At 41.8% G+C, this 23,297-nt stretch overlaps 1 protein-coding gene across 5 annotated transcripts in view; it reads left to right on the plus strand.

Moving 5' to 3' along the window:
- HECW1 (HECT, C2 and WW domain containing E3 ubiquitin protein ligase 1) overlaps positions 1–23,297 on the plus strand; it is a 422,722-nt gene that overhangs the window by 378,631 nt on the left and 20,794 nt on the right. For all 5 annotated transcript variants that reach the window (XM_058725487.1, XM_058725484.1, XM_058725486.1 and 2 more), the window contains 2 exons: positions 21,631–21,729; positions 22,275–22,404. In XM_058725487.1, the coding sequence (XP_058581470.1) occupies positions 21,631–21,729; positions 22,275–22,404 (229 nt within the window). The remainder of the gene's footprint in view (positions 1–21,630; positions 21,730–22,274; positions 22,405–23,297) is intronic.

The raw sequence follows: 23,297 nt of genomic DNA on the forward strand, positions 1-23,297 counted from the left end.
AAGAGCCCATTGGATGTCTCCTGGCCCTTCAACCTCCCATGGCCCCTCCTTACAGAAGAGGTCAGTGTGTAGTTTTCATTTGAGTCAAGGATCAGATGAACTCCCTTGCCCCAAGTCATCCAACAGCAGTCCCTAGGATCTTTCCTAGATCAAGAGCTTCACGGCTCTCATCTGTGACCGAATCTGAGTAGCCCTCCCAACAATGCCCTAGAGTAGCTGTGGGGCATAAATCAGTTTAGATAGAAGTCACCATTCAGATGTGCATGACCAGTTGTGACTGTGTCCATTTTGTTCATCTCTTAACCCAGCTTTCTTCAGAACTTGTGAGAAATTTCTGGAAAAGTTTCAAAACCATTAGAAAGAATGCTCCCTTTGAACACTTGCATTATCCGAAATAGACCTGAGGATTTAATATATGTACTTCAATTCAGCTGGAAAAGAATGGATTCATTAGTCAGTGATGCCAATACAATTAGCTGTGCAACAACAAAAATAGGTTCAATTTCTAATTTGAAAGCATATGTAAAAAAATGTAACAAAATTTCTTCAAACCTCAGTAATTCAAACCTCTAGATATTCTAGAACATAAACATTAAAAACATAAAAGAAACTCAGAAACCTTGAGTGGTAGAAACTTTTAAAATCATTATTGAAACCCTAGAATCTATAATAGAAAAGATATATTTGAATATTTAAAATTAAAATACTTTTGATGACAGAAATACCATAAATAAAGTCAAAAGGCAAGCTTTTGATTTTGAGATTGCAAATTTATAGTATGGATTTCAAAGAGATCTTACAACTTGAAAGGAAGAGGGAAGACAATTCTACAAAAATCAAAGGAGACCATGAAAAAGCTGTTCAGAGAAGAGAAAATTCCAAATAATCAAAAAGCCAAAGAATTTCAATTTTACTGTCAATTTTATGGCCATGGGAATGCAAAATAAAGTAATAAAGATTTATCACTTCATAACTATCAAATTGGCAAAAATTAAGAAGTTATATTATCGCTTTTGGAAAGGGATATGGGTAAAAGGATACTCTCATGTATTACCAGTAGGAACGTGAATTATTACAGCATTTTTAAAAATGCAACAAATGATATATACTAAAAATGTAAAACCCAATATACCCCTTTGGCCCATGAATCTATCTCACAGAAACAAAATCACTACTATGAGGACTCCTATAATAATAGCTAATATTGGGGCACCTGAGTGGCTCAGTCGATTAAGCATCCAACTCTGAGTTTAAGTCCTGCATCAGGCTCTGCTCTGTGAGCTGCTTGGGATCCTTTCTCTCCTTCTCTCTCTGCCCCTCCCCTGCTCACTCTCTCTCTCAAAATAAATAACTAAACTTTAAAAAATAATTATAATAGCTAATACTTATTAAGTGCTTATTATGGACCAGGTATCTTTTAAAGGCTCTACATGAGTTACACATCTTATTATGATCTTCTATTTTACAAATGAGGGAACTGATACTCAGGTTTAATACTTTCCCAAGGTAACACAGCTAATAAGTGTCAGAGCCAGAAATCAAACTCAGTCCAGCTCTAGAATGTAGACTTTTAACAGCTGTCCTGTGCTGCCTAACGAAACCAACAAGGGTGTTTATTTCAGCATCCTCTGCAAAGACACGGATGTAGAAGCAACCTAAATGTCCATCCTCAGGGACTGGTTAACTTCATTCCAGCAGATCCACATTGTACAGTGACATGAGGCAGCAAAGCACTGACATAGAACCTTGCCAGATGATGAAGGGGGATTTCTTCAAGATATGTAGAGAGAAGAAAGAAGTAGAAAAGTATGAACAATAGGATCCAAAATTGGGAAACATTGATGCAAAACCTATGTGTGTATAAACACAGATATATAAATATAAATAAATTAGTATGTGATTATAGGATTTATATGAAAAATGTGGGAGGATACGTCTTAGTCAACGTGGGTCACAGGAGATGAGGTGAGGAGAGAGGAGCCAATCGAGCCAGGAGAACACAAAACCAACAACAATAAAAATTTATCTAAAAATTACATGTGTGTAATTTTTAAAAAGTAAATTCCTAATAGCTAAAATGCCATTTGCTACAAAGGGCTTAGCTGATTATTGGAGGGAAGCACGTCTCAGGCATGAATTCCTTTGTGCGCTCCCATTCCTGGGCACTTGGTGCTGGGCACAGGGACGGCCCCGCAGGGAGCCTCCTGGGGCATGTTGTAAGTGCCATGTGTACATGTGCTACCTTGCCTCTCCCAGCCTGGTCTCCTCCTTTCTCCACCTCATTCTGCCACCCCTCCCCCTGTCACTCGGCACAAAAATCTTCACTAATTCCCACTGTCTACAGAATGAAGTACGGCTTCCTCGGATCCTCAGGACAGCCCGAGTTCTGAGACCTCTGGCCTTAAGACACCATCAGACTCCCCTGGCCAGCTCCTACTTTGTCCTCCCCCTTCATCTCCCCGGGGCTGCACTCCTCTCCTTCCACTCCCTAATGTTCCTCTGTCCCTCTTCTTTCAGTCACAGGGGTCCATGTTTCACTGGCCCTTAAAGCCCATGTGAAATATTTTGTGGTTCCTTCCTTATTGCTCTCCTGAACTTTCTTCTGAAAAACAACTTCATCTTCTCTTGAGTTCTTTTAGAAACAAAGGCGTTCAAATACTTTTAGCTGAAACTTTGCTTGTCAATGGAATTCGTGTTCAATCCCAGTATCCAGAACAATGAAAGCAGAGCCTGTCACCTCCAGGAGCAGGGTGGCTGCTTACCTGCGCACTCAAATCCTTCTCCTTTCCTCTCTCTATGCGTCTGTTCAAAAGCGTTTGAAAAACACTGTCTGGGTGCCTCCTGCCTGCATTTCTCTTTCCATCTCTCCCTGGCTCCTTGCATTGTAAAGATCTGGGATAGTTCTGAAACTGGATCAGGCAACCCCCCCTCCCCCACCCCCATTGTCTTTGTTTACCCTTTGCACCCAGCATGGTTTCTGGCATGGAGGCAGCTCTCCAGTTCCCAAGTCAGGGTGCCACTCAGCAAGGGTGATGACATCAGAGCCAGGCAAACACGGGTATAAATTCCTACTGCAGCTCTTCATTGCTGTGTAAGCCTGGTCAGGTGTCTTACCCTGTCTGAATCTCAGCGTCCTTGAGATAACAGTGCCTATTCTGCATGGTGGTTGTAAAAGTACTGAGCAAGTAATAGGCACCCCATATGCATTTAAATGTAGATGCTATTTTTCTTTCCTTCACATTTTACAGGGACATGAGAAGGTGCTAGAGAGAGCTAGAGTGCTTCCTTCGATCTGATCCGCAACTTCTCAGCCTCAGCACTATTGACATTTGGGCCAGATAATTCTTTACTGTAGGGACTGTCCCATGTGCTGGAGAATGTTTAACAGTGTCCCTTGCCTCTGCTCACTAGGTACAGTTGCACCCCATCACCACCCCCAGTTGTGACAACCAGAAATGTCTCCAGACATCACCAAATGTCTCCTGGGAGGCAGATGTCTCCCGGTTGAGAACAACTGTTTTAATGTTCCCATATGGAAAGGGGTTCGGAAGAGATTAAGTGTCTTGTGGCTGAACCAGGGCAGCAACATTTTTGCAGGATAAAGAATATTTCTGCAGGCCTATTTTAGTGTCATAAAAACACAGTCAACATTGGAACAAGTCACCTATTAGACATCTCTGGCTACCTGAGCAGCATGACTTAGCCTCTGAGTGGGGACCAGGCAAGAACCTCGGTGCAGTCAGGCCCCTAACTCCATGCTCTGCTTCCTTCTCGTCCATCCAGAAGGGAGCCTCCCACCTACTGTAATCATTTGCTTCCACAACCATTGCCACATGGACCCAGGGGCAAAGATTAGAGGACATGCCTCTCAGGGATCAGAATACCAGTGGAGTCCCTTGGGAGGGCTGCAGGCAGCCGGTTCTCTTAGGCTGAGTGCTGTCATCTACACCACCGGCTACCCTGTCCCTTCTAGCAGGCCTACAGCTGCACAGGAGGGCCCAATACCATGCCTCAGTCTTCCTCTAGACCAGGAGGGAGCAATTACAGACAAAACCACCGGTGGAGATGCCAGGGCCAAGTGCAGCCCAGTATAAGCTGTGGAAATGGGAGACTAGCTTGGGGCCAAACGCTGAACTCAGCTAGCAGGAATGTGCACCAAACAGGGAATGAAACAATGGTGGGCGTGGCACAGAACAAGGAACAAGGAAATGTCACCCCTCTGGGAGGACTAGGAGCTGCAAAGAATCAAAACCTCACTTTCCTAACACTTGTTCCAGAACAGCTCCGTAGCAGGGATGTTATGGTTGTTGCATTTGCCCCTGATGTTTGCAAGGTGTGTTCACTTTCCAAAGGGAGTTCTGCTTCTGTAAGTTATGGGGACGTAATGTCCAGCATAGAGAATAGAATCAGTAACATTGTCATAACTTGGTATGGTGGACAGATGATAACTGGACTACCGTGGTGAGCATCTTGTAATGTATAAATTTGTAATGATGTACCCCTGAAGCTAGTAGGATAGTGTATATTAATTATACTTCTATTAAAAAAATTATTTTAGCAATCAATGGCCCTGAAAAGTGGCTCTTTCTGGGAGCCTAGCTGTGTACAGCAGCTAGAAGCATGTAAGGGGATGATGTAAGAAAAGAGGCAAAGACTTGACTTCTAAGAGAGAGCAGAAAATTGATGGGACAAGAGCCCTGAAGGGACAGGAGGAAAGACACTGTCACATGAGTGAAGAGAGAATCTTTGAACCCGGGACAGCTCCCACTTCCTGGACAGAGGGAAAGAACTGACTAGTGTAGGCTGCAGATGCACACGTGAGGTTGGTAATGTGTAAAGGGGATTAGCTTTGGCAAAAAGAAGAACCTTCCAATTTATCGGGGAGGCAGGTGGCACAGACAGATGTGTGTGGCTGCAGGTAAGTGGGCTGAGGGGAGGCCAAGCAGGTCACTTTGTACCCTTTGCTTTGAGAAGAGACAGGGCTTTATACCCCATCCCTTCTCTGATGTCTGTGCTGAAAGCACAATGGCTGATAACTAAGGCAAAACTTCACTTCTTACTTTCAGATCTTTTTTTTCCCATTTAAAAATAAATAAATAAAAGGACGAGGGATATGAAGCCCATGGTTCTCTTTAGTTGGCAACTGCAGAACTTGTTTTAAATGCAGATTTCCAGAACCCATCCACAGAGTCTCATCTCCAGGCACCCATATTTTAACAAGCACCCCAGGGAGTCTGATGCCAACAGAAGGGTCGCCACGCTTGAAGAAACACTGCCATAGATGCTGGCAGCTTCATGAGCCCTCAGAGACATGGGAAGAAGAAAGCTAGAAGTTCATGCAGTTTTCACACAGAGTAATGAAATCACCACAGGCAGAAACAACAGATTTTCACTCAATTTACCAAAGTGTGAGAAGTTAGAAAACATAAAAATCCAAAAACGAAGGCAATGATATTTGGTAAAGCATAGAAATGTACACTGTGTGGGAACATCATAAATATTGTATGCACTTAAATAATGAGGTTGAGAAAGGATAATTATGTTTAATTAATAATTGTTATGAGCATAAGGAAAGAGGAGTATCTTTGAGATAGGTTTATAAAGTAGAATATATCTTAGCAATTACAAAGGCCTTTTCATCTTCAAAGAACCTATTAACATTAAATTACTCTTGTTTTTAATTCTCCTGTGTGGTAGGTAAGCAAATGTTAACATTATTATCCCTTATTTGTAGAAGGGAAGAGAGGAGTGCAAAAGTTGTGACATGCCCATTGTAGACCTAAAATTGAAAGGATTTAAAAGAAAAAAAAAAAAAAAAAGTTCCCACTGTAGAGAAGATCTGGGTTTTCAGGCTGTTATTTTGCTCCAGCTCTCCTGTGTGCTTACAGTATTGGAAAAGAAGTTATAGCAGATTTTGTATGATCAATCATTGGTGGAAGGGTGGAAGAAACTCCTTGCTGCACAGGAAGGAGAGCTGCCATTTACTGTTCTCTTGATTTCCCTGGTGTATTGGGATTTAAACTGAGGAATGCTTCTGAAAGAATCAGAATTAATTAATTTGACCAGACTATTTACATTACCTGACTGCATCATATATATAAAATGGGGATTAAAAATTATGCTTTGATTATATGACTCAAACTCTTTTTTATGAATATATTTATTATGGCTTGATTAAATAAATGATAATTGATGCTGCCCACCTTAAATATTTGCTTTGAGCACAAAGAAAAAGGAGAGCATTCTAGTAACAATGTCAAGCCCAAGGATAAATTAGAATATGTGGCCAACATCATGGCTGAGAATCCATAGGCTTGACTCTTTCTAAGTATAAAAATTAACAAAGTTGGAGCTATTGTTTAAGTCACTGAAAGATGCACTTTCCATGAAATTTGTTCGTTTTCTGATTTATTTAAATACTGGATGGAATTAAGAGAGTCAATAGCACCTTGTCTATTGAGAGAAACTGAAAGAGACATAAGTTATGTGAAAATACAGAGGTTTATTTTCTGTTTAGCCTCAATCTCATGAGATGAGATGTATATTCATGGCAGGGGGAAGGGTGGAGTTTGGCATCAACAGAAACTGGAGTGAACAGAGGGTTGGGATCAATATGAACCACCTAGAATGGGTTTCCTAAATTGAAAATAGTAAAGCTGTTTGAGAAAAAGTGTTGAGAATGGCATTTGCAGAGGTGAGCCAGGGACAGATGTTTAACCTTAATCAAGTTGAGAACAGGATCAAGGGATCCAAGTGATCTGAGGAGGCAGATCATTGGTTTCTAAGGAAGTATCTAATATGATCCAGGAGACAGACCCCCAGGCATAGGCTGGGCAGATGCCTTGGGACTTTGGGATCTTTAAGGGCAAAAAGGGCAAGAAGGGCTTCAAGTTTTCAGATGATGAGTAACAAATGTAGACCCCAAAATTGGCTTTCCCTACTGTCCAGGTTCCTGGGGACTTTGTCTTTATATTATAATCTCAAAGAATATCAACTAATTCTATCATCTAAAGAAAAGTACAGTTACTAGATAAATCTTCAAAACACTGAAGCCAAATAAAACATAGTTGCAAGCCTCAATATCATATTTGTTTATTATTTTGTTTGGTTTATGTTTCCCATACTCTCCCTCTATCAATACAGTTAATTCAGAACCAATTACTTAAGTAGCTTCAAGTCACCCTGCTTTCCTGGTTACATCGGTACATGTGTAGAACTTGGTGTTGTCAGAGCCACTGTTATTTTGCCAGTCACATGAAAATTAAAGAATGTCACTGTAGTTGAGGCTTTCAGTAATTCTAATAATTTCCTGAACCCTAAGTCGCTAGATAGTATGCTCCATGGGAACTTGGGAGCCTTTTCTGTTGTGTTCATTCAAGTAGGCCAACAACCAGCCAGTGCCCAAAAATGGTAGGTACCTCATTATGATTTTTCGGAAAGAAGGCAAGCAGGCCTAATAGTTGTTTAGGCAATATCAAATTGATTATTTTTTAACCTGAGTTTTAGTGAAATATTATGCATTGCTCAATGAGTCATAGGCAAGAGAGGGACATAACTTTTAAAGGGTCAGTTAGGCATTGTGGATTCTGCTTAGAGCACAGCAACATTGCTATTCCTATATTCTCTGCTCTGTGTAGCTCAGATAATTAAGATTTTTGAAACTTAACTTTCCTAAGTTACTCAGTTAGATGAGAATATAGCAGATTTGAGAGTATTTTAGTGATCCAGCAAGCAGCCCTTTTCGGCCAACTTTTCTGCATAATTCTGGGCATGGAACTAGACTCCATGTCTCATTCAAAATTAGATAAATTTTGTTCTTTCATAAAATTAAATATTATGACTTTAGTGGATCAACTTACAAACTACGTAACAACATGCTTATTGAGAATATACAATATGCATTCCAGAAACCTGAAGAAGAGGATTTTTGGATTCTATATTTGTGCTCAATATTACTTTCCTAGGGTTGCCATACCAAATTACCACAGACTGGACATTCTTAGTCCAGAGGCCAGAATCCCAAAATCAAAGTGTTGGTAAAGACATGCTCCCTCTGAAGTCTCTAGAGGAGAATCCTTTCTTACCTCATTCAGCTTCTGGTGGCTCTAAGCACTTTTTGGCTTGTGGCTGTCACTCCAATCTCTGTTTCTGTCTTTTTGTGGCCTTTCCCCTGTTTCTATGTCTTGTCTTCTGTCTCTAGTAAGGACATTTGTCAGTGAATTTAGAGCCCATGTAAATAATCCAAGTGATCTCATCTTGAGATCCTTAATCATATCTGCAAAGACCCTTTTTCCAAATAAGTTCACATTCCCAGATTCCAAGGTTTAGGAAGTGGATGTATATTTTTGGGGGGCACCATTCAACCCACTACAGACACAGATAATTTGCATTATATACTTCTAGAAGAGATTTCTCTAAAAAGAAGTCGTTCATTTGGCCACCATGTTGAGGAACAAGCAGCCTTGTTCTTACTCGTTTGCCCCCTGCAAGGCTGATATTAATAGCGGGCACTTGGCAGGCATCAGGGCTAGACACTCATTTTAGTTGCTAATTAGCAATCAGAAGATAATATCCTGTCATTATCTTGTGTTGGCAGAGTCTCTTTCGTGGCAGATAAGGAAAATTTCAAGGTTTCTCAGCCACACTGTTTCCTCACACATGGTGCTATGAAAACCAAATAAAAATGCCTCGCATATGCAATATTTAAACAACTTTGGCAATATGAAGGAGGGGATTCTTTACACATTCCTTGAAACATTATGTGAATAAAGGTGGGTGTAGAGAATAGACCTAACTTCCCTAACCCCAGAGGCCTTGACCTACATTGCACTTCATCCACCTGCTCCCATAATGGCTCTCCCAGACTCATTATCACCCAGAACTGTGCCATATTTGAAATTGAAAACTCTAAAATCCCACCATCAATCATTCTAAAGCCAGTGTTCCCACCTCCTCCCCCTATCACAGCTGCTCACCAAGTTCATTTGCGCCTCAGACTCGCCATCTCCTTCCCATCTGGCATGGCTCCCTTCACCCCAGGCCTCCATGCTTACACTCCATCTGATGGGCAAAACGCCACCTTGGTTCAATGTCAAAACACACTCTCCCACATTCAGTGCCAGAGCTGTCTCCTGTACCTCTAGAACCAAAGAAAATGAAATAATCCTGAGAAATGGTACAGTCCTAAATCACACTCTTTGACCTCAGCAGGTTGTACAGCAAAGCTCACCAGTCCTTGGACTGATGAGTCTTGCATTCCACTGGCCTGAAAGCCCCTACCAACCAGACTTTTTCACTTTGGGGAGATGACTTCAGATCCTACTAAGGTAGAAACACTGAGGTGACCACCTCAAGTTCCCACCCCAGCTACAAATTCCCAGTGCTGACACCTTCTCGGCATTGCCCTCCTCCTGTTCAGGACAGACCCTTCCACTTAGGCTCTGGATCCATCTGCTCCCATCTCCTCCATACCCTTGCTCCAGCAATTTTCTCTTTCTCATCCATCTTTATAGTTTACCTTCTCCCCCTGGTTATGACTCCTTTCCCTCATTCAATCTCCTACTGAATCTGATGTCAGTATCAGGTCAGTATCAGATCAGTTTCATCACCAAAACTGCCCTTTCTATGAGCACCTAATCAACAAACCCAGTGAACGATCATCAGTCCTTCCCTTAATGGAAACTTTAACTTACATATTTTTTACATAAATAAACATATATAATTTTATAATATCAGTATTGTGCATTCATTGTAAGAAATTTAATTCACATAAGGAAATATCTCCACACAGAAGTAGGTACTATTAATATTTTGTCTCAAGTCCTTCCATGATATTTTATAGGCGGTTGGATAGATGGGAAGATAGATATAATTCTATAAAAATATAACAATAGAATCAAAGTTTATAGTTTTATAAAGTTCTCTCCATGTTACAATATGAATTCTAAAGCTATTTGTAGCCTGACCTCTCTGTTGAGCTGCAGACTCTTTTATCCACATACCTACTAGACATCTTTATCTTGATCCTCCTCCAAGTTAGCATCTAATCTCTCCCATGAACCACCTCCTACCATCCTTCCCTTCTTCTACTCACATAAAGCTCCAGGTCCTGACATTTTTACCTCCAAAATTTTTCTCACAATGACCTGAACATACTTAATACACCCTCCTATCTGCCCTCCTCAAGTCTCCCCTCCATTTGACTGCAGACTGATTTCTTAAATCACAAACCAAATATATCACTCCCTTGCTTGAACCCTTCAGTGGGTCCCCATTCTCTATGATTTAAAGGCTGAGTTTATTGGCGTGGAAAATAAGACCTTGCAGGACCTCCTACTTCCTCTTTCTTCAGCCTAATCTTGCCCCTCCTCACTCTTTGTGCTCTAGTCATCATGAATTGCATGCGTTTCTAAACACATTCCATTCTATTTCCTACCTCTTTCCTCACGTGATTTTATTTTCTTGGAAACCCCTTCCCTGCCTTTTTTTTTTTTTTTTAATTTTTTTTTTCAACGTTTTTAATTTATTTTTGGGACAGAGAGAGACAGAGCATGAACGGGGGAGGGGCAGAGACAGAGGGAGACACAGAAGCGGAAACAGGCTCCAGGCTCTGAGCCATCAGCCCAGAGCCTGACGCGGGGCTCGAACTCACGGACCGCGAGATCGTGACCTGGCTGAAGTCGGACGCTTAACCGACTGCGCCACCCAGGCGCCCCACCCCTTCCCTGCCTTAAAGTGATCTAATTTCTACTCATTCTTCCAAGCTTACCTCAGTCATCACTTCCTCCAGGAACCCTGCCTAGATTTAATCCCTCCCAAATCAACAAGTGTCCTTCCTCTGTGTTTTCACACACCCCACGTACTTTTCTACAGCACATCTCATGTGGCAATGAAATGCTGCATTGTTATGTCTCTCCTCCTACTGTCCTGTAAACTCTTCAGAATGAACATTTACCTTTGTCATCTTTCTACACACTTCATACATAGAAGGCACTCAGTAAATTTGTTGAAATTGGAAATTCATGAACACACCATAATTTCTCTCATGTGAAAAATAAACCCAAGCCTTCTTTGGTGTCACACCCTTTTCCACCTACCACTCTGATTTACTGCTCCTCTTTAGGGACACATTCATATAGAGTATCTGTGCTTACTTTGTCCACTTCCTCTTCTCCCATTCTCTCTAGCTAGCCTTTCCTCCCCTTTACCCCCGCGGAAACAGCTCTCATCAAGGTTGCCAAATCCACTGGGCAACTCTCAGACTTCCTGTGACCTGATCTCAGAGGCACTTGACACAGTTGGTCTCTGTCTCCATCCCAAAACATGTTCTCTTGGTTCCTCTCCAACCTCATTGCCATTTCTTCTCAATATATTTTATTGTGCCTCTTCATCTTTCAGATCCATGAATGCTCAGCCCTTGGCCCACCTCTCTATCTACATACACTTCTTTGGGGAAATCCTATCCAGCTACATAACTACAACTGCAACCTACATCCTGCCGACCCTTACATTAATATCTGCAGCCAGGCCCTGTTCCCGGAAGTACTGACTCATTGGTACAGCTGCCTACTCAACAGCTCTACCCAGATATTTAATGGGCGTGACAAACCTAATATGTCTGAAAGAGAACTCTCAAGTTTTTCCTGCAACTTTCTCTTCTGGTGTTTTCCATCTTGATAAATGACACCACAATCTACACAATCGCTCTGGTCCAAGATCATGGAATGTCTTTGATGCCTCTCTTTCTCTCACATCTCCCATCCAGTCCATCAACAAATCCTCTTGGCTCTATCGTGAAAATACATCCTGAATCTGACTTCATCGCCTCCACTATCACAACCTAGTGTAAGACACCGTCATCACCCATCTGGATTACTGCAGGAACCTCTAAACTATTCTCTCTGCTTCCACTCTTGCCAGACTCACCTCTCTCCACACAGCATCCAGAGTGATCATTTCAGCATATCAATCAGTTCATTCATAGACCCTACATGAAATCTCCAGTGGATTCCTGTCACACTTTGGATAAAATCCTAAGTCCTTACCATGGACTGCCCCCTGGGTATCTCTCCAAACTCATGTTCTACCATTCCCCCTTTGTCTGTCTGCGGTCCAGTCACACTAGGCTCTTCTCTGTTATTCAAACAAACTGTATGTGTCCCCCTTGGACATTGCTGTTCCCCAAGCTTATAATGCTCATTCTCTTGGAGGCTTAATTCAGATCAGGTGTCATCTGCTCAGAAAGAATGACACAGTCTGGTGCTCTTGGAAAGAATCATTCTTCCCTCCCATCGGTTCCCCAAGAGAAACCTAGAGGCCAAGTTCCTGGTGGGAGTCTAAAATAACATCTGGTGGAGTAGGAAGGTATACTTAGAGATTCTAGGAGTACTGAACAACTGCCCAGGTATTGCAGAGTAGAGCATAAAGCCTTAAGATTGGTGAACCTCGTTGCCTCAGAAGGTCCAGGAGAGGCAAGTGGTGCCTATGTGTCAGTTAGAAAGGAGACTCTGATCACCTAATTGGATATTCTTCCCCTGAGAGGATGGCTTTGCCGCCACGTCCACCAAGGGACATTGAGCAATGTCTGGGGACAATTTGGGTTATCACAACAAGTACTAGCATCTAGTGGGTAGAGGCGACAGGTAGTGTCAGACATCTTAGAGTGCATTGGACAGCAATAGTCAATAGTGCTGCAGTTGAGGAACCAGTTCTATTCTTTTGAGACCTCTTAAAAGACCTTAACCCCACAAGTCTGGTCAATTACCAGTGACCTAAGACAGTCAAGAAAGTAGCAGGAATGGAAAACATGGTTTCTGCAGAGAGAGCCTTCTAGAATTCAGCTGATACAAACCACCTGCTGTCAAGTCTGCAAGTGTTAGGCAGGGCACAGGTGGGTGCAGTCACAGAGTCACAGCTTGGAAAGGAGGCCATTGTGATGGTGTTCTGGGAGCATTCTGGCATGGGTGTAGTTTTAGCAGCCCTATGGCCTCATTCATTGACTCAACAAAATGATTTTGAGCCCCTCGGATTTGCCAGTACATTGTTGCTTCTGACAGGTGTTTTTGCTCCAGGAGATGCTGTGGCATTTGGAAGAGGCCTCCAAAGTCTGAAAACTGTACTGGATTTGGGGCAAATCTCTGTTTCCTGCAAGATGTTCCCACATCTACTCCAGTTGCTATCCCCTCACCAAAGGCAGCAAGAGCCAAGCATGTTATAACCAAGTGTCCAGCCTCTTTACTGTTCTCAATATACTGATTACTCAATAATCTGATTACCTTTCTAGGCAGGAAGGCCAGGAGATGGGGTCAGCTTTGGGTCTTTCAAGGCTGAAGCTGATGCAAGGGGCCTCTGTGATGCCGAGTAGTGTTGCATCAAAATATCCAGAAACCAGAGTCACACAGAGGGAGACTGAAGGCTTACTTATAGGTCAAGAAGAAAATGAGAAGATCACCAAACCCAACGACACCTTGAGACAATTATTAGGGGGGCAAGTTTAATGCCAGATACATACTACAGAATCTTTTAGACTTAGCATATTGCCTGGATAGTGCACTGAGGGTTTTATTCCATTTTTATATCACTTGTATATAAAGGGATTAATTAGAAGCCTTTTAAGAGTGTTTCGTTTCACTTTCCAAATTGTCCTTCCAAGGTGTCATTTGGTCTTTTATTTTCTTCCCTTGGCAAGCCGTCTGCTTTCACTACCCTAAATTCAGCCTGTGAACAAGAAATTCCTCTCCTAAACTTCCTGACTAAATTTTTTGCCATTGCACAAACTGTTTTCGTTTAAAGAATCAGTTGAAAAATACACTGTGAAATCATTACATAATACCTTCCTGCTAAAACATGCTCTCACGCAAAGTTCCATTGGAGAGATTGAAGAGGGAGAGGGGGAAGGAGGAGGAAACCTGCTATGTCGGCTTCTTGGTGTAAAACATTCACCACGTCTTTCAATACATTGCCTCAGTCACCTAGTCTCCTCTGCAGTTCAGTCTTTCTTGCTTTCTTCTTGACTAGAGACCTGCTATCAATACTGGGAATGTGAGCAATTAACCTAATCAACAGGCATCAAGTGATATATGATGTTTCAGAAATTTTCAGTAGGCTTGTTTAGTTGTGCTCCGCTGGGATAAAATCAGATGATAATTTTTAATTCATTTCAATAAATCATGCACTGTGACGCCTGAATGCTATGTGTAAACAGAGCAAAAGCTTGCGGTTCTGCAGCAGCAGCAAACAGCAGACTAGTCCACTGGCTTAGTCCAATTCTCATCCTTCAATCCAGCATGGGTGTACAGCCCTGGGGTTCTGAGCCTGGTATAAGGGATCTACAGATCATATGTATTAAATACCCAGGTAGACTGACCTCCACTAGTCCTTGGACAGAGTCTTTTAGTGTTTTAGCAGTTGCTCTATACAAGCGGTACCATCATGACCCCCATTTTGCAGATGAGTAAACTGAGGCTCATGGATGCTCAGCAGCTTGTCCAAAGTCACACAGGTCAGAAGAGTTAACCTGAGGCAGCCTGACACCAGAACTGACAGTTTTTTCTTTCCCACCAAATTGCCTGTTTTGAATTATTAGCAAATAGCCCAAAGAGTAATGAGTCAACAAACAATAATACATTCAAGGGGAGTCAGGTCTTTGTTGGGCCTTTAAGCCACGTGGGAAGATGTGCTAGAAAGTGTGAAACTCCATTACCTTTTGAACTCACTAAAATGTGCAAAATGCAGATGGAACTGAGATAAATCCGTGCCAGTGACATTGGTTCCTTTTAGATCTCCTGCCATAATCTCCCTCCATGTCTTTATGAGAACAGAGGCAACTCCGTTCATCCTCCAGACATCTAGTGAGGTATTGAGGAGGCTGTTTGAAGACTGATATCTGCCCATTTCAAAAGTCCTCTGATGGTCCCAGAGTTAACTGGCTGCATGCTGCCTCCCCCAATACCTGTGAGCAGATGGATAAAGATGAGAAATACTTATGTTTCCACCAGAGCAGGAGGGGCCAAACCAAGGGAAGAACATTTATGAAATGTAATACTTTGCCAGTTTACTTAAATCTCACGATGAAAATCTATATTTGCAGATATGTGAGGGCCTCTGAGCTGTCCTGTGGTGTGAAAAGAGGACGCTGCAGAGGAGCAGGAGTGTCAAGGCAACCCCATAAACACACACAAGTGTGTCTGTGCTCATCCAGGGATATGCAGGGGAAAGACCCATCAGGGTGAAAGATGTCCCCCCATGCAATGGAGTTGATGTACTTTTATTTGGTATTTTCTATGTTGTTCATATTTTTCTTTACACTAAAAAATGCCCAATTCTGTTTCGTTTGGTTTGGTTTGATTTGGCAGGAGGGTAAGTGTCGATGACGCCAATAACAGAAACTTGCAATGCATGGAAAATCAATGCATGGGAAAGAACTAGGGTCCAAGTGCTATTTCTACAAATCACAAAGTTGGTGGGGTTATGTCGATAAGTCTGCTTATAAGCTGTGCATATTCTTCCCCTGAAGGAAAACAGACCATTCCTTCTTACCAGTGAAACCTGTTGTTGATTGGCTCTCAATAGAAGTGATTTTTTTTCTATTAAATATAGAGTTCTTGGTATTTTGCTACATTGATCATATTTTTGTGGTGTCTTGGGTCCAAATGGGTTTCTGTGGATTCATCTCTGATCAGTAAACAAATAGGAAAAATGGCTTCTGTGTTTTTAAAAAGTCAGGAATATATCTTAAGGTGCTGGCATATCTGAATATCCTGGGGAGTTTTCATATTATATGCAAGGTGGAGCTAGAGGGAAACTCTGTCTTCCCACAACTTGAGGATTACTGATGCAAGGAGGCCCCACTCCTGACCCATCAGAGTGCTGTATCCTTCAAGTGGCTGGAATGGAGGAAAGGTTGAGACCCACCATCTGGTACAAGGGGAAGGGCCCCTGTGGGACCTGCCCTGGTATAGCTGGTGTGTGGATTTAGACATGCCTGGTACATGCAGTTGAGGGAGATGCCTTGTCTCCTCGTGTCCTCAGATATCTCCATGCTGTCTTCACTTGCATCCTCTGATTCACCTGGGGTCCGAGGCCCCTCCTGTGAAGAGAAGTTGAATGGTGTCCCTCAGTGGAATTGAACACATGTGGACATGTCTGATAGGCTTGCAAAGGGAAGCCAACAAAAAGCAAGTGTGAGCAGGGAATCTGGGGTCCTCAGAAATAACACAGCTCAAGAGAAGCAGAAAAATGGCACAGCAGGCCCGAGTGGCCAGCAAGCCTGAGCTGGAATCGTGAATGAGGGGTGGTAGCTGCTCCCTAGGCCCACCATGGCTTTGCCAGCCTAGGAATTCAAGGACAATGAATGCACTTCAAAAAGAGTCCCAGGAAACTCTCAGGTCCCCAGAAACTGTGCTGTGAAGTCCCCCTACCAGAGCAGGTCAATACCGAGGAGCTGTTTCCCTACCAGCAAAATAAAAATGAGCACAAGCCTCTTCGAAGCGTAGATCTTGGGCAGCAGCCTGGGGGTCGATGGCAGTGGCACCAGAACATGCAGCACATTAACTATCTCTGGGATTTGCTGAGATCAGTATGGCTTTAAGAATGGTGGCCCAGCAAAGAAGGAGGAACAGGGCCACACCCCGAGAGCTAGGCTGGTCTGCAGTATCCGATGAGACTCCTTATGGGGTCCCTGAGGAGGAAGGAAGGACGGAGGCCCTGCAAGTTCACTCATGGGGGCTCTGCAATGGGGGCTTGAGGCCTGGATATTAAAGTGACCCATGCATACTCACAGGCAGGGAAGGCATGATCTCGTACTTCTGTAGCAATTTACTTTTTTTTGTTTGTTTTTAATGTTTATTTTTGAGAGGGACAGAGCATGAGAGGAGGAGGGGCAGAGAGAGAGGGAAACACACAATCGGAAGCAGGCTCCAGGCCTCTGCGCTGTCATCACAGAGCCCAGCACGAGGCTCGAACCCACAAACCGCAAGATCATGACCTAAGCTGAAGTCAGATGCTTAACTGCCTGAGCCATCTAGGTGCCTGTAGTGACTTACTTTTATCTGTCCTTAAAACTGTTTGTGCCAGGGTGCCTGGGTGGCTTAGTCAGTTAAGCGTCCGACTTTAGCTCAGGGCATGGTCTCGGGATCCATGAGTTCAAGCCCTGCATTGGGCTCTGTGATGACAACACAGAGCCTGGAGCCTGCTTCGGATTCTGTCTCCCTCTTTCTCTACCCCTGCCCCACTTGTACTCTCTTTCTCTCAAAAATAAATAAACATTTTTTAAAAACCCATTTGTGCCAAGTAACTTAGATCAAAACAAACTTTTTTTTTTTTTTTTTTTGCTTAAATTATGTGCACAGTAGGGGCACCTGGGTGCCTCAATCAGTTAAGCATCGGACTTCAGCTCAGGTCATGATCTCACAGCTCATGAGTTCGAGCTCTATGCTGACAGCTTAGAGCCTGGGGCCTGCTTCAGATTCTGTGACTCCCTCCCTCTTCCTCTCCCTGACTCACTTTCTGTCTCTCTTTTTCTCTTAATAAATAAATAAGCATTAAAAAAAGAACACTTTAAAATAAAAAAATAAAATAAATTATGTGCATAATTTCTTCAATTATTAATACAGAAGTAAAGAGACATAATTTCTTTCCATTTCATAATTCCTACACATTTGTAACAACACATACAATCACTCTCCCAACAAGTAATTGTTCAAGCTAAATGAGATAAATAAAGGAAGTGCAGGATCACTAGAAGATGTTTTGTCATAAATGAAATTAAGCACCATGGCAATTCATCAACTGGTAAAGGAGGCTTTCCATTCCAATCTATGCTTTTTAAGCTATTGTTTTGGGTTTGAATTGTACAGTTGTATTGTGCTTTACACAAACTCATTCTAGATCACAGTTCATCACTCTGGAATATATCTTACTATATGTATTTTGGTCTAGCTATGAGCCATCTTGTCTGTGTTTATGCAAAGCCAAACCACATTATCATAGATTGCTTGCACAGCTACAAAAAAATATCTAGAGCTTACTAGTGGCCTGCATCAGCCTATACTGTGAAACCAGTATAATTTGGTCTTTAGAAATTCCATCTTATGGTCTACTCCTTTCAAAGCAAACAAACAACTGTCTATTGGTGGTCTGCGTTGCAAGTCCGCTGTGCTAGAAACCATGCCATCTGCCACACTCCATCTGGTCACAGCCCTTTGTTGAGAGGTAGGCAGTGGTGATCTTTGCTGCACAGTGCTGAGCAAGACACCAAACCCTGAGATATCCTCCCCAGACCTTGCTTTCCTGATCACTTACAATTGATCCAAGGTGAGCATCCAACCTGAGTTGCAACAAGCAAGAAATCGTGCTGGAAATTTGGACCTAGGACAAAGAGACTCAAGTTGCTCTTGAACTCCAGGATGAAAACCATGAGAAGCGCTGATGGCAAGAGAGAAGAAGGGAGCAGATGTGCACAGAGAGGAGCCAAAGGGAAAAGGTGGATGCAGAAGGGAGAAGTCACTTGAGTCCCTCATTTTTCTGATGCCCAACTGCATTCCTGACCCTGGATTCTGTGAGACACCACTAGGGACTTATAAAGAATTTCCCCTTGGCTTAAGCTAGTTGAAGTTTACTTAAACTGAAATATTTCTAATTACCACAAGTTGGTGTTGGAAGCCCACATAAAATAAGACAATGATATCATTTAAAGAGTGCAGTTTTCCAGAAGAGGAAGTGGAAATCAGGTAGTTAAGTCCTTGCACGAGGTCACATACCAGGCATATTGTAAAGGGTGGTGGTAACCAGCATCCTTCTGTGTTTTTACTGTTAAATAGTGTGCTGAGATAGATGTTCCTCATTATGGTAGGGAAGGATTCTTCTCGTCCTGGTTACTACAAAGATTTTTTTCCTCGGAGATTGATGGCAGATACTAACAACTAACTTTTCAGCTTCTAACAACAACCAAAAATGCCATATGACTTTTGTCTTTTGACATCATAATTTATTCTAATAATAGAATACCTAATATTAAACTGTCCTCAGTTTCCTAAAATCAAATATCTTTAATCATTTTGCATTGTTCTGGGAATGGATTGGTAGGTTCTGGTGTTTTATTTATGATTTTTTTAATGTATGAGTGAGATGTCTTTAGTTTTCTTTCTTTTGCTCTTTTCCAGATTCCATTTATGGTGATGTAACTCATAATGATGAACTGAGTTTTCTATACTTTTATGATTTCTGAACTATTTATATAGCAAGGGAGTTTTCTATCTGTGGAGGGTTTGAAAGACTATGTCTTTAAATACATGGGTATATATATCCATTCCCAGCATCAATTTTGTAGAAGTCCTTTTTCCTTATAATTTTCTAGTTCACACTGTAGTTATTGGTCTATTTAAGTTTTCTACTTCTTCTTGAATAGGTTTGAATAATTTTATATTTTGTTAGAAAATTCACAATTCATTGAAATATTCCATTTTTTCAACATTGAGTTGAAACTTGGATTTTTGTGTAATATTTTTATCTACTCCATATCTGTGGGTACTTAGTCCCTGCTGAGATTACAATATTTCTTTAGTAGGCCCTTTGGGGCCACCTCCAAATGAGGAGGGTACTTAGCCAGGCACCTGTATTGATCTTTGCTGTCTTTCTGCTTTGGGTGGCCTTGGTCATCTCCATCTGGATGGTCACCAACCCCATCATCATGCTAGAATTATCAGCTGTAATGCTTAGAGTACAGTTAGAATGGGTAAGCCTATATTGGAGTAGAAGTAAACAGGATTGTGGTAACCATGTTTGGGACTGATTGGGCAGGGCAGGAGAGAGCACTGAGGGATGAAGCACTGGTGGGGCACCCTGGCCGCAAGGACTCAAGGACTCTAAGATATCTAATTATCCTATGAACTTCTCCATCCACGGTGCAGCCCATAACGCCTTCGCTGAGCCTCCCTTTGCCTCTAGTCTCTTTGGAGTCAATAATATTTTTTTTTTTCAACGTTTTTTATTTATTTTTGGGACAGAGAGAGACAGAGCATGAACGGGGAGGGGCAGAGAGAGAGGGAGACACAGAATCAGAAACAGGCTCCAGGCTCCAAGCCATCAGCCCAGAGCTTGACGCGGGGCTCGAACTCACAGACCGCGAGATCGTGACCTGGCTGAAGTCGGACGCTTAACCGACTGCGCCACCCAGGCGCCCCAATATTTCTATGTTAATATTCCCATGTTGTTTCCTGCAAATACAATTGACCACCTGAAATATGCCAATTTGTTTTTTTTTTTTCTTTGTTTTTTGGGTTTTTAAAAAAAAAATTTTTTTAATGTTTTTATTTTTGAGAGAGAGAAAGAGAGACAAAGTGTGAGCAGGGAAGGGGAAAGATAGAGAAGGAAACACAGAATTAGAAACAGGCTCCAGGCTCTGAGCTGTCAGCGCAGAGCCCGATGTGGGCCTCGAACTCAGGAGCTGTGAGATCATCATCTGAGCCAAAGTTCGTCCCTTAACCAACTAAGTCACCCAGGAGCCCCAGGACTATTGCCAATTTGAAGTGTTGTTTATAATTATGCTTATTCTATGGGATCAAATGATCTATTAATTTAAACAATTTTTATAGTAAAGAATAGGAAATCTTCTGAGCCTGAAAAGAACCTCATGAAAGGTAGTAAAGATGGGTTAATTGGAAATTCCAACTAAGACCATCTGAAAAATCACAATTAAGTTCACACTTAGGTGAAAAATCTACTTAGATGGAAAGAGACCAGGGAGACCCCTGTTATATGGACATAGGAGCCAGAGATGGCCAAGGCCCACACAGTGAGGAAACCAGGGTGTTAGACCAAGCAGATAAGAATCTGGTTGCGGAGCAGGGCCACAATGGGACCAAGGGAGCCTCAGCACTCAGCCAAGCAGGTTATTAGCAAAACTTCCAGGATATTAGAAAAAATCCCAGGATTTGCCCCAACAAGGATTTAAATTGGTAAAGGCCCTTACAGCTGGAGGTAGCTAGATCTACAGGACCAATTCTTCCAGCAGAGACCTGTTCTTTGTTTGCATGTGGCTGGCAGTATTTAATAGCAATGTGGGCTCAGCTTATTGCTTATCACAATGTGATTCAATGTAACTCTTCCCACTGACTGTAAGCACAACTGCCATATGGGACTCATACTCAAATTCTCCACCTCTTGGCAGGTATCAGGTGCACATTTGACCTTCAGGTGGTATCTCTGGAATATCTGAACAGATAAGGATGGACGGTCCAAAAAAATTTTCTGTGTCTTGGGTTCAGGTCCTCCTCAGGTTCAGTGTGGACTGTTTATCTAGGTTCCAGACTTCCCCTTTACAGTGCATTTCTTCTCTTGGGTCCTTATACCATCAGTTCTGAGGAGAGAATTCCAGCCTAATGACTCTATTCTTGTACCTGGGGGAAAGGAGGGTTCCTTTAGCACATACCAAGCACATAGGCATTGTTTATGGTAAAGAGTAAGAAGGAGAAGGAGAATGGGTACCTCCCTTGTGTCATTAATTGGCAAATTCCTTAAACAACTTACAATGAGTATTATCAAGAAATACATCAAACACAAATACAAATTGAAATTTTTAACAGTGTAAATTTCTACCTGGCCTTAAATTGCTCTGCCTTGTCTGTGTTCCAGGTTCAGGTTTAGTGGTCGGATCCTAGGCCTGGCTTTGATCCATCAGTACCTTCTTGATGCCTTCTTCACAAGGCCCTTCTATAAGGCACTCCTGAGACTGTAAGTGTATTGCAGGCCATGGTCCGCAGCCCTGCCTATGGGACAACAGTCGCTGACCTCCCTGGCACCACTGACCCTTTGTCCCTGTTTTGCCCTAACCATTCCTGTTTGTTCACTTTCCTGAATGCTTAGATATCACATAAATCTTTTAGTACAATAAAAAGGTATTTGGAGTTTTTATGTAAGCATAGGAGTAGACAATTCTAACATCATATAAAGGATATGAATCAGTTTATATAAATAATTACAGTAACATTACAAATTTTGCATTACACTACTAAGTAGAATTGATCTAAAACTTAGTTGTTTTTAAATGTTTTAAAAAAACTTTTATCCAATTGCCATCAAGAGTTCCTGAGTCAGTAACTATCCCATGTTTATTACTGTCATTCGCAAAAACAAAAAAAAGCATTGAATGAATGGAAAGATTCATCAATGTATTCAAAAGTATCAAATTGTTAGACTCAGTGTATATTGTTTTAGCCAGGTCTGGGCAGCCGTTTGTTTAACAATCTGTTTACCTTTCACCCTTGGGATGCATCCAGGCCCTGTGATTTAAGTGATCTGGAATATCTGGATGAGGAATTTCACCAGAGTTTGCAATGGATGAAGGACAACAACATCACAGATATCCTAGACCTCACTTTCACTGTTAACGAAGAAGTTTTTGGACAGGTTTGTGAGATGTGGTGCTTGGAAAAGACCATTTGTTTTTTTATTGTGGAAGATTCACATAACACAAAATTTATCACCTTAACCATTTTTATGTCTGCAGTTCAAACTTGTGAAGTATATTCACACTGCTGTATAATCTCTAGTACTTGTTCATTTGGCAAAACTGAAGCTATAGCCATTAAGCAATTATTCCTCATTTTTCCTTCTCCCCAATCCCTTGAAACCACCATTCTACTTTCTCTTACCGTGGATTTGGCTGCTCTAGATACCTCACATAAATGGAGTCATAGAGTATATGTCTTCGTGTGACTGGCTTATTTCACTTAATACAATGTCCTCCAGGTTTATCCACATTACAGCATGTGACAGGATTTCCTTACTTTTCAGGGCCGGATAATATTCTGCTATATGTATATACCGTATTTTATTTACCCATTTATCTGTTGATGGACCCTTGGGTTGCTTCCACATTTTGGCCATTGTAAATAATGCTGCTGTGAACATAGGTATACATTTACCTGTTCAAGTTCTTGCTTTCAATTCTTTTGGATAGATACTGACGAGTGGGATTGCTGGATCGTAAAGTAATGGGATTTTTTTTTTTTAAATCTAGAAAACAAAGAATCTCATCCATTTAAAATACAATTCTTTGAGGACTACTTCCTTGTCTTCTTTCTTTTCCTTGTTATGACATGGATCTGCTTTAGAGAGTTTTTTGAAAATCAAATGTGATAATGGATCAGAAAACATTTTTTGAGGTGTGAAATACACTTGTAAGGTATTTCTGTTATCTGCGCAACGACAAAAATACTTTTTTTTATCACTAGCATCTAGATGTTTGCTCCTCCAAACTGCATGTATCTCAATACTATTAATAAGATAAAGCTTTGCAT

Source organism: Neofelis nebulosa, chromosome 4, assembly GCF_028018385.1.
Source record: "Neofelis nebulosa isolate mNeoNeb1 chromosome 4, mNeoNeb1.pri, whole genome shotgun sequence".
NCBI classification, from domain to species: Eukaryota; Metazoa; Chordata; class Mammalia; order Carnivora; family Felidae; genus Neofelis; species Neofelis nebulosa.